Source organism: Delphinapterus leucas, chromosome 5, assembly GCF_059928025.1.
Source record: "Delphinapterus leucas isolate spDelLeu-1000000601 "Yukka" chromosome 5, BTC_Dleu_Yukka2, whole genome shotgun sequence".
Classification (NCBI taxonomy): Eukaryota; Metazoa; Chordata; class Mammalia; order Artiodactyla; family Monodontidae; genus Delphinapterus; species Delphinapterus leucas.
In genome coordinates this window covers 33,701,815-33,714,619 of record NC_143133.1, presented here as the reverse complement: position 1 = coordinate 33,714,619, position 12,805 = coordinate 33,701,815, and the positions used below count along the sequence as shown (strand labels likewise).

Sequence of the window (12,805 nt, the reverse complement as noted above, 5' to 3'; positions counted from 1 at the left end):
CATACGCGGGCCTCTCACTGTTGCGGCCTCTCCCGTTGCAAAGCACAGGCTCCGGATGCACAGGCTAAGCGGCCATGGCTCACGGGCCCAGCCGCTCCACGGCATGTGGGATCTTCCCAGACCAGGGCACGAACCCGTGACCCTTGCATTGGCAGGCGGACTCTCAACCACTGCGCCACCAGGGAAGCCCCGATAGGATTTTTTACAGTAACATCATACAATGACTATCTCATAAGGTTATGCAAAGAAGATAAACTTTACATCAATTACAAGTTCCTAGAGATATGCATACAGGTAATGAAAAAAAGTTAGTCAAGGAAGCAAAAGGACACAGGTGTAGCAAACTTTTAATTTTCAGTGATGAAAGATCTGATTTTTTCCTTTTCTTTATATTAAACATAAAACTGCCTGCTATATGGCTAAATGATCTTTCAACAAACTTCACAAAAGAAAACCCATCTAAAGTAATCAAAAAGAGCAACACTTATGAAGTACAAAGCAAGTTCTGTGTGTATGGCATTTTATTTTAATGGTTTGCTGTTACTGGTATTGCTTTTCAACTGAATGACAGATGGCTTATAATACTATCAGGATGCACAAAAGTAAAATAACACAAACAACGGAGACCAAGTAATTTCTTACTATTCCAGTGCAGAAAATAAATTTCACAATTGTTCTCAACTAAAAATATTTTCTTGCCTATTATCCTAGTTAGAAAGCTATTTTTAAATTGCTTTTTATATATAAATGGGAACAATTTTTTTCATAGTAAAAATTTATTGTATTTTATCATAAAAACATCAAAACCTCTTCTTAATCAGAACAAACATGACAGCCAAGGCCTTAATTTATTTGCTGTAAAATAATTTCATATTGGTTTCCTAAAAATAAACTTTAGTAGTAACAGGTTAGTATAAAAAGCTACCTAAAAGTGATTTAAGTATAGAATATAGCAACTCTAATTACTTTCAATAAGTTATTCTTACTTCTATTCTAGCTCACCAAGTTTCTATGTGACAAATCAATAATGGATATCCCTTGGATATCAGCTCTTCCCTGGTAAATTAAATTAAAAACGATCTGCAAATAAAATTATCAGTATCCTTCTCAGAGTACTTTATACTCATATTCTTTATCATCAAACCAATGTTCTTGGCTACTTACACCCACTTGGACAAGGTAACAGCTTTAGAATTTTCTGGGGTTAATCTTTGAGAATTTGGGGCTAACATTTTTTTCTTCCATCTTTAAAATTCCATCTTCTGCTTAAAATTGGAATGTGAAACTCAATAAAAGCATTCTTTTTGTTATAAAATTAGATTAGAAAAATATTTTATTCCATGATATCAAAATGCCAGAATATTTATAATAATGTAGCATGATATCAAGGATGAAAATCTAGGAATGAGAAAGGTGATACTCTCACTAGATAATCTGGCTCCTTAGTATAAGAGAGGGCCAATTCATGGGGAAAATTCATGATAATAATAGAAAAAAATAAGACAAAGAAGAAAACTTCAATAGCCAATAAGCAGGAAGAAAAAAGCTATGGGGCCAATCAGCACAAGTAATGTGAGGAGCAAAACTACTGCTACTGAGGACAAAGGTATTTAAGATTTAAACCAAATTCCCAATTGGAGAGAAGTGGCTGACTACATAGGAATGGTAAAGAATGTTATCTTGGAATGCTCACAAACAGTTCCTAATCACCATAAAAGGAGAAATAGCAGAGCTCAAGATTAAATAATTACATAAATGTTCTCTTTCTACTTAATGTTAATAGTAATATAGTCTTAATGTAGTCTTAATTTCCAACATATGGCCATTTAGTATACAAAGTTTCACATTATTTTTTTTCCCAAGTAACTATTAAGTCAACTAAATTTAAATCCAATCTTAGATAAAAATGGAATATACTATACCTTGACTTCTGATCTCTTAAATGCTAGAAAAGTTAACTCTTGCTTGAGTTTAGTTTCTGGTTTCTTAACCAATGGATCTTTAACAGCTGGAGCTACAGAAACAACTGTGGGAGCTGGTTTCTGTGGTGGTTTCTGAGTTTTTTGAGCCTGCAAAAATCAGTGTTAAGATTAAATTAGCTACAAAATCTTAGTTAAATGCACAGAAAGACAATAAAATCTATCACAGGACTCCTCATTGAATTGAAATACAGATGAACATTAAAAAAATATTGTGATGACACTGAAAATATAGATTCTTCAACAAATTATTTGTATCATCATATTAATTAATGGTTTTATAGATTTTATTAGTTTCTAAACAGTAAAGATAATACAAAACTTTAAAAATTATCCAGATTAGGGTTAATTAAATGTCATTTTAACAAAACCAAATTGATAAAAAGAAAAAGAAAAAAAAATCACATAAGCATTTTCAGTTTTATTTTGACCAAAAATTGACTTTTCCTTTATTTTATATTAGGTACTTTACTAAACTCTCTTGTGAACTCTAATCATTTTTCAGTTTGTTCTTTAGTGTTCTCCAGCTAGATAATATTAACTATATAAACAGTATAGTGCAGTGTTTGAGAGGACAGTCTTTGGAGTCAAACAGAACTAGAATCAAAACCCAGCTCAACTACTTCCCTAGCTATGTTACCTCAAGTAAAATATGTAAATCTCTAAAAGTTTCATTTTCATTTGCAAAATGGGGATAATATCTTGTTTCAAAGGTGGGTTATGAGAATGAATTGTGATTATGTAAGCCTTTACATAGTGTCTGGCACATATTAAGTGCAGACAATAATAGTTACTATTTATTCATTATCATTATTTACAAAAGGTAAGAAAACTGAATCTGAAAGAACCCATCTCTACGGGATGGGTAAAGATGCTCCCAGCCATTCCATTGTCCTTGACAATCCTAATAAGGCCATGCAAGACAATACCAGAAAATTTATTAATAATGTGTTCTCATTTCTGGAAATTTGAATGCAGCTGTTTTATCTCTGTTTAGACTTTCTTGTGCTATGGTTTGCCATACAATATAATTTTCAGCCTTAAGTCTCAATTCATCCCATTTTTTATATTACATACTTTCCACATGAAAGTACACCTAATTTCAGACATCACTTATAAAGCAACACTCAGATCAAGAATATTATTAAGGATGCTGTTAGATATCTATGATAAAAATATCTCTTATGACCAAGAAAGATTATCTTACCCTCTACTGCAAACCACGTTATGAAAATGTAGCCTTCAGAGTAAATCAGAAATACATGGTTCCATACCCATGGCTTTCAATCTTAGACTTCCCTCTATGCACATCAGTAGATGTGGTTAGACTCTGAAGACCCACCTAACTTGTATGCTTTAGCAGATGAAGATTCATTACAGTGAAGCCCAGAAAGAACCTCTGCCTAGATATCATGTTTGGATCTTTTTCTGCTTCCTCTATTTCACCTAGCCATCTTAGAAGCGGAGTAAGAAATACCCAAAACCCTTTGTCCTTCGCTGGTAATACTAGTTTAGGGAACTAGGATATTATCACTGACTCAGTGTTGCTCAACAAAGGCACTATAATTTTTCATTGGGTGACTGACTCACATAGTGCAGAATATATGACTTTCACCACTCAAGGCGACAGTTGCCAGTATGGCAGCAATCAAAAATACCATGTATTTCTATTACTGCTGAGTAGGAGTGTGTTACCACCTTAGATTGAGAACCACTGCAGTAAGTCATGAGTCTCTCACCTAGTGCTGGGGCAAAACCCATTACCTGGTAGACAGAAAATTACAAAACAAAAGAATAATCTTGGACCCTGCCACCCACCATTCTTAACTCTGTCTTCCCGTCTTCCTATAATAATGTGTACTGCAGAACCTGCCCTAGTTAAGAAATTAATGCAAGGAGAAAGGGGATATAAGATGTTATTTATGGTATCCTTGAGATATCTTGGACCAATAACCAATGCACATATATATGAGAACCTCACTGAAAGCAATTATAGTAAGAATGACTGGATTTAGCATCCCCATCATTTCCAAATTTCTTTCTCTCACTGAACATTGTGTTTACCGGATCCTAATCTTCAGGCTCACTTCAGATCACATCTTTTGGTATTTCTCCAGGTCCACTCTTGGTGTATCTAATCATGTTCTGACATTAGTCATGGCCCCTTATTCAGCACTTGACTCTTGGACATACAGACTGAACTTACTGACTGCTGATTTCTGGTGCAAATCTATATTTCCTCCATTTATGTATCTTAAAATGAGAACAACAGAATGTGGGATGTGTCCAGTCCTGAGCTTTGCTCTGGTGCTTTGCCAGTGAATGAGACTAGGTCTTAATGACAAATTAATTAGACATTTAATTTGCAAAGTTGATAAAGAATAAAAGGTATCCCAGATGAGGAGAAGCTGAGAAGCAGGACATATGGGAACACGAAAAGTTCACCACATACTCAGGGAATGAACCATTTGGTCTGGCATGGCCACAGTATGTGGGTATATATGATGAAGTGGTGGGAGAGAAGGATACAAAGGTAGAGTTGGGTCAAAGAGAGAAGGTCCATACAGCCACCCTAACAAGGAAAACTTCATTATATAGGTAATTGAGAGCCACTGGGCACACTTAAACAGATAAAGTTAGATAATTACTTTAGAAGAATATTCTAACTGCAGTGTGTAAAGTGGACTGAAGGAGCTAAAGCAATAGACAAGAAATGAGGGGTTTGTGGGACAGGGTAACAAAAGTGAAATGAACAGATTTGTGAAATACATAAGAGGTAGAATTAACAAGTTTGGTAAACAAAGGGATGTGGAATTAAGAGAGGCATCAAGGATAATGTTTTCTAGTTCAGGCAACTGAGGAAAAATTGAGTGGAGAAGAAAACAATTTTAATTTTAAAAACATTGAACTTAAAGTAACTGTAGGATATCTGGTCAGCTGCCAAAATTCATTCCAGGAAGAGGGTTAGAACTATAAATATAGACCTGGTGTAAACTAAGTCACAAAATGTAAGGGAGTAAAAACTTAGGAGAGAACGGTACTTACTTTATTAAGAGACTTACAATAAAATAATAATAAACTTTGAAGCTATACTAAAGAAAGATTACTGTCACAAATTATTTATTTTGACTACCAATTCTTAGTGACTACTTGTGTCAAGGCACTGGAATGCACTGTTGTGCTCACCCGTAATTACTTTGGTTGAGGTCCTGGGGGGCTAGTTTAAGTAATAAACTAAATAAAAATCAGACTGAGCAGAAAACAATTGTATCATGTCAAAGAAATTTCCCATTACAAACAGGAAGTATAAATACTACTGAAATGTTACTACTTTTCATAGGAATAAAACATAATCTATTTCTGATTTGAGTGATTAAAAAGTAAAGTAGGTATCTTGATTTTTTTTTTTTTTTTTACTTTTAACTAAGTACTTCTAACTTTAAAAAGATATATTTGGTCAGAAAAATTTATGTAGAAACTCACTTCGTTAACAATATGAGAACTCTTCTATCAAGAGTCCCTAATCTTCCGGAGAAAACTACAATTCGAAATGATACATGCACTCACTATGTTCACAGCAGCACTATTTACAATAGCCAAGACATGGAAGCAACCTAAATGTCCACTGACAGATGAATGGATAAAGAAGATGTGGTATATTTATACAATGGAATATTCCTCAGCCATAAAAAGAATGAAATAATGCCATTTGTGGCAACACGGATAGACCTAGAGATTATCATACTAAGTGAAAGAAAAAGACAAACACAATATGATATCATATGTGGAATCTAAAATGTGACACAACTGAACTTATTTATGAAACAGAAACAGACTCACAGAAAACAGACTTGTGGTTACCAAGGAGGTGGGAGAGGTGGGGGAGGGATGGATTGGAAGTTTGGAATTAGCATATGGAAACTATTATATACAGAATGAGTAAACAAGGTCCTACTGTATAGCACAGGGATAGTCAATATCCTGAATCACTTTGTTGTATACCAGCAACTAACATAACATAAATCAACTATACTTCAATAAAAAATAAAATTAAAAAAAAAAAACAAAAAGAGAGTCCCTAATCTAAGGCAGGGGAGGGCGGATGTGGGAAGCAAACAAGTCACCGAAGTAAATAACAACTTGATTTCTTTAAAAGGAAGATGATAACATTCATCCATCTACTATTTAAATAAGTTAGAAAACTATCCAATATAACAAATGAAAACATGTTTCAGTACGAAATTAAAGACAGTTATGTTTGTGAGCAGTAAACTGAGAAAGTACTGGGGAATATGGGATAAATGGTCACTTGAAGACAATGAGAAGGAAAGACTGAGGAACAGAGAGAGAAACACAGGAGGAAAGACAGATATGCACATACAAATACTGCCTCTGTACACAGTTTGTAAGTTTGGTGGTTTACACTCACTCAGGAATAGATATTTCTAATATTTCCTTACCAGACTCAGCAGTCTGGGGCTTTGTATCTCACCACTTCCCACAGTGCTTTGTAGTATTTCTAAATGTTTATAAATACACTGACATACCAGTAAGGAAATTTATATTTTGTGGGTCTCCAATTCTGATTTTTATAATAGAACAAGTTAAAAGCTGAGCAGAGAAAAATGCATATACATGGTCTGGTCCATTTAGGCATAGACACAAAAATCACACATATACACAAACATTTAAATCATCAGCTTATATGATTTTTTTTCAATAACATAAATGTTCAAATTTTTATCTTAAAAAGCACATATCAACAAAAAAATTGACAGAGATTGTTTAAAATAGAGAAAAATGATTCCTACCATTCTTTTCATTTGTCTGGTACATCGGGCACAATACCACACAAGGCGAGGGTCGTTCACTTCTTTGTCTGTCACCTGCGGCTTATGGCAATCTTGGTGGTAGAGATTATGGCATTCCTGACATTCTACTAATTGATTACCAGATGCCACTGTCATTTGCCTAAGAAAGTATACCATTAAATATTACATTTATTTGAATGCAACAATTTAAAGCCATTTTAGGGTTGTTCTGGTAAAGTTTGATAAATTAAAGAGGGTAAAAACCCCAGAAAAGCCAAAGAGCAAAGTAACGAATCCCAACATTGTAGCCTGCACAAACAATTCATTTCTTTTAAAGGTTATGCTCAGCCATTAAGAAATGTATAAGATGACTTAAAGACTAAATTTGGCTATATTCTCCTTGTCATTTCTCATTGGAATTTTTTTCTTTCTCCCAGAAGGTACATAGTAGACTTTGGCTAGTCCTCCAACAGTCTCATAACATCTTCTTTGTACCTCTATTAAATTCCTTTATATTTGCTGCCTACATATTGTTCTATCTTCTTCATTAATATTTGAGTTGCCTAAAGTTAGAAACTGGACCTAATTAACTATAGGGCCTAGCACATTACTGTGCAGACACAGGGTGTTCAATAAATAAATGTCTTAATCAACTAAATAGAATGCAGTAATATGTGTATCAAAAAAGTATAAATTCCAACAGCAACAGCCTTAGACTATCATAACGAGTCTCCTTACGGAGGGTTACAATTACTAGTCCTTTCCCCCTTATTACTTTACCATTTACTTCTTTATATAAAAATGATAACTCTTATAGTAGATAAAAGTTGAAATAAACAAATATATGTTAAAACAATGAAGCTCTAACGAAATGATCCTATTCAGAAGTACATTAACTGATTCTCTATAAGGTTCACAAAAGTTTATAGGTACGCACTCAGTCCCAATGCACCAGAATTTAACATTTTCATGAAGAAAACAGCAACAAAGGTGGTAATTTCTTCTGTTGTGCTAGGCAATGAAAGTCATTAACAATTAAAGACATAGCTCCTGGCATCAAGGAGTTTAAAATCTAATTATTCTGATTTTTAAGATGCATCTTCTACTAAGCAGAATTATCTATGTTTTTATAATTATGAATCCACGTTTCAAAACAACACTCAGAATAACCTACATGATCCATTAATTTCATTTCCATTATCCTTAGGAAAAGATTTAATGGTATTTTAGAAAATGATATATAACCATTTACTTTATAAATACTATCAACACTTCAGGAAAAAAAAAGCAACATAGTCCTCTTAAACAGAAAGATGAGGGGCTTCCCTGGTGGTGCAGTGGTTGAGAGTCCGCCTGCCGATGCAGGGGACACGGGTTCGTGCCCCGGTCAGGGAAGATCCCACATGCCGCGGAGCGGCTAGGCCCGTGAGCCATGGCCGCTGAGCCTGCGCGTCCAGAGCCTGTGCTCCGCAACGGGAGAGGCCACACAGTGAGAGGCCCGCATACCGCAAAAAAAAAAAAAAAAAAAGAAAGATGAAAATAATTAAGTCTGCTGAACAGACTCTTTCTCACTAAAAAATAAAGCAATAATTGCTTTCCCTCTAGAAGCCAAGAACACAGAAAATATTACTACAACATAGCTGATTAAAGATGCCTGTCAAGAATATAAAATTTTGACAATTTTTAAGACACTAAATTGCCATATGGGAGGTTTATCTACTTATCGATCTAATTATCTCCTACCCACCTCCAAATTATAAAAACAAAATAAAAAAAAACACCCAACAATTGGTCTTTTTTTTTTTTTTTAAGTTGTTTGCGCTTTACAAAGACACAAAAGAATCTGTGGCAAGGTACAACTAACCTACAAACAACACAGGCCAATCCCATCTCCATGGCAAAATCATCAGCACTGGTCTCCTCAAAGCTGGAAAGGTCAGTCATAGCTAAATCCTTGCTGGTTTGGACAGTAATGGGAGAGGACCGTGTCTCTGGTTTCTCCAATCTAGGTTTCTTTGGAATATCAACTCCTTCAGTGATGTCTGATTTCATCTATAAAAAGCACCCAATCAGAAAGTAACACGTTAGAATAAACTTTAAATCACTGAGAGATGTGATAGACATCTATCACATCTATCACAAGATAAGATAGACAGTGTGCAATGACCAAGTCCACTCAACAGATATTTTCACATAGTTAGGGAGAGATGTACCTACTAAAGACCTGGAGAACATTTATAATAAATTCATAATCAGTATGTTAAAAGACTCCAACAAGGTAGAAATAAATAAATCAGAACAGTTTAGCATGCATCTGTATTTCTCTTTGTACTCTTTTATCCATTAAAGAATCCTGGAAGTTCAGTGGATTTACTTACAGTGCCCTCCCAACCCCCCATTGGATGCTTTGAATTGAGAAGCCATAGTACTACTAAGGCTATTTTTAAGGCTATTTTAAAATTTTAAATAATGAAGTAGTGATAGTTAATATATATTGAAAAGAAGTAAATAATGAACTTCTACCAGTCGTTCAGGCTTAACACATTGCCATACTTGCTTCAAACGTCCACTATGTCTAATAATGTTGAAGATGTACCCATCCTATTACATCCACTTATAGGTATACATCCTATAGAAACTACCACCATGTGGGCAAAGACATACGTATAAAGCAGCTCACTGAAACCCCACTGTAATAGAGGAAAAGGAGAAATAAGCTAACTGCTCATCAGCGGGGGAATGGATTAACTGGTTTATTTATAGAATTAATATTCCACATGTTAGCTGAAAGAAATGTTCAAATCTACATGTATCAACATAGGTAAATTTCAAAAGCACATTGCTGAGTGGAAAAAGTTGCTAAAAGATATATATGAGATATATATATGGAAAATAGAGATATATTTTCTAAATATTGGCTATTCATAAACTATATTATATTGTTTTCTGTGCTTTTAAATTTATATAAAAACAATGCAATATAGTTTATGAATAGCTAATATTTAGAAAAAAGTATGAAAACACCCCACCTTAAGGGCAGGGGTAGTAAAAGTTTTTTTAAATGTATTTTTTACTAAGTGCTAAAATCCTAATAATTATGTGCAGAAATCATTCAAAATAGACAATCCAAGAGTTATCTGTATCTGTTATCTGTAACCCTGTTAAGGTACACCATTCTGTAACAAATTTCATGTTTAGTCATTTACATCTTTATTCTTTCCTCGCCATCTTTTCTTTTCAACAACAGTTCCATCTAGAATACTTGAGTTATACATGAAATTAGTACATCTTCTAGAGCTCAAATATTTATTGACAACGACTTCAGTAAATGGTTTTAAAATGTTTCTAAATTTTAATTTCAAAAAACCAACACCCATAATTATCAAAATATATTTACTGAGTGGTTATTATGTACTTTTACCCACTATTATATACAAAAAGTAAGCACAAAACGTTTTCTGGCCTATAAACTGATTGATTCATTGACTGATTTACTAGAGTAAAATAAAATCTTACTTTATCAGCAGGTCTCTTTTCACCTTCCTTCTTTACCTTTTCAGTTGTTAGGACCTTGCCATTATTATTGCCAGAAGGAAGAGTGGATGATGTTTTGGGCTCTTGCTTAATGGAAACAGTTTTTGTGCTTGAAATTTTGGGCGGTTCCACATCCTATAGGTGAAATTAAAAAGATACCCATAATTAAATATTCAGACTAATATACTGTTAAAAAAAAACAGATCATAAATCTAAACAACTATCAGTTAAAAATTAAGACATCATGTAGTGACCAATGTGTTGCCTTCTTCTTTAAACAACTTTATTGAGGAATAACTGATATACAAACTGCACCTAGTTAAAGTGTAAAACTGGATATGTTTCGCTCTATGGTTTCACGACAATCAATATAAGGAACATATCCATCATCTCACAAAGTGTCCTGGTTGCCCTTTGTAATCACTCTTAGAGGTAGACATCCTAGAAAAACTAAGCCACCCAGTCTCAGGCAACCACATATCTGCTTTCTGCAACTATAGATTAGTTTGCATTTCCTAGAAATTTTCATAAATGGAATCATGCAGTATATACTCTTTTTTTCTGGCTTCTTTCACTCAGCAATATTTATTTTGAGATTCATCAATGTTGTTGAGTGTAGCAAAAGTTCATTTTTTTTGTTGCTGAATAGTACTCCATTGAACAAATACACCATGATTTGTTTATTCATTAACCTATTAATGGACATTTGGGTTGTTTCCAGTTTGGCCTATTACGAATACAGATATTATGAACATTCAGGTACAAATCTTTATATGGACATATACTTTCATTTCTCTAGAATAAACATGTAGGAGTGGAATGTCTGGATCACATGGTAGGTTTATGCTTAACTTTTTATGAAACTGCCAAACAATGTTCCAAAGTGGTATGCCATTTTATATTTCCATCAGGAGTATATGAGAGTCCCAGTTCCTTCACATCCTCATATCCTCACCAATGCTTGGTGGCTAATCTTTTTAATTTTAGACATTTTAATAGGTATGTAGTGGCATATCACTGTAGATTTAATTTACATTTCCCTAATGGCTAATGGTGTTAAACATTTTTTTCAAGTGCTTATCTGCCACACATTTATCTTCTTTGCTAAAGCATTTGTTAAATTATTGAGTGTAAAGAGATTTTCATAGATTCTGGATACAAGTCCTTTATCAGATACATCATTTGCAAACCTTTTCTCTCAGTCTGTGGTTTATCTTTCCCTTCTGTTTTAAACTTGCAATCCTTGTTATTTTTACTCTTTGATATGTATATATATTTGTTATCTGTTGCTGTTAAAAGAAAGCTTATGCATATAGTAGCTCCTTGGAATTATCCCCAGTTGATAATGTTTATAAGCACACCACTGCTTCTAGGTGATTCTCATACAATTCTAGAGATGGAAATGACCAGTTAAAGACTAAAATTAAATGAACCTGTGTTTTAAAAACACCTAGCATTTTCTCTAAACTGACCATGAGAAGTCATTTCCAGTTAGAAACCTAAGGGCAGGAGGCTTTTTAATTGTAACAAACTTCTTATGTACTTTAACAGATGAAATTCCTTCTGTTTTAGAGTCTCAAAATACTGCTTCTTTAGTAATAATAGGAATTTCCTGTTTGGCCTATATCCATACTCAGAGCAGAATGAATTTGTTAGTATATTTTGTTGAATTTTATTAATTTGGTTGGCTTGAGCTCTTTGAACCTACCAGAATGAGAATGGTGAAAGAAATGAAGTCACAATGGCTCTACTATTCAAAAGACAATAAAAAGGTTTGAGAACACTAGAGGTAGCTTTCAAAGAAGGCTGGGAGCAAAATATCACTGATCACTTGGACACTGAGTCTGGGACTTGGCCCTGTCTTGAGTTTGAGATTCTGGATTAGACTGAGCTAGTTGTGTAGTTCTGTCCTCTCCTTCTCAGTTTGGTATCTAGGTGTTCATAGACCTGGGTGACACGAAGTTTCAAGGCTAGAGCTTTAGAATGGTTTGAAAGAATGTCTTAGGTATTAGAGAATCTAATAAGAGCTATCATTCACTAAAAGTCTATTATGTACCAGGTAGACACTGCACTAGGCGGCTGACATACTTTATCTCTTTTAATTTTCACAACTTTGTAAGGTAGTTCTTATTATCCTCATTTTAATAATAAAGAAACAGAGGCTGGGTGAAATGAAGTTACTATGTACCTCAATTTCCTTATTGTAAAATAAAAATAAATAATACCTATCTCAAAGGATAATTATCACAACTAAAATTAATGATAAACATATACCACTGAGAAAAGTACCTAGGACACAGTAAATGTTCAAGATATGTTATCTATCACCACACTAGTAAGAGGTAAGCTGGGATTTAAAACAGGTTTGTCTGGTTCCAAAATGTATATTCTTTTCACATAAAGCTGCTTGGTCACTTTGTTATTATGATGGGAGCTACACAGTTCTCACATTTCATCTATACCTCCTTTATTACTTACATT

At 34.0% G+C, this 12,805-nt stretch overlaps 1 protein-coding gene across 1 annotated transcript in view; it reads right to left on the bottom strand.

The window, feature by feature from the left end:
* The window catches only part of INTS12 (integrator complex subunit 12), a 41,050-nt gene that overhangs the window by 17,355 nt on the left and 10,890 nt on the right, over positions 1–12,805 (bottom strand). Inside the window, exons 3-6 of the mRNA XM_022567074.2 lie at positions 10,307–10,459; positions 8,655–8,842; positions 6,791–6,950; positions 1,923–2,069 (exon numbers count right to left, since the gene is read on the bottom strand). Coding sequence (XP_022422782.1) covers positions 1,923–2,069; positions 6,791–6,950; positions 8,655–8,842; positions 10,307–10,459 — 648 coding nt within the window. The remainder of the gene's footprint in view (positions 1–1,922; positions 2,070–6,790; positions 6,951–8,654; positions 8,843–10,306; positions 10,460–12,805) is intronic.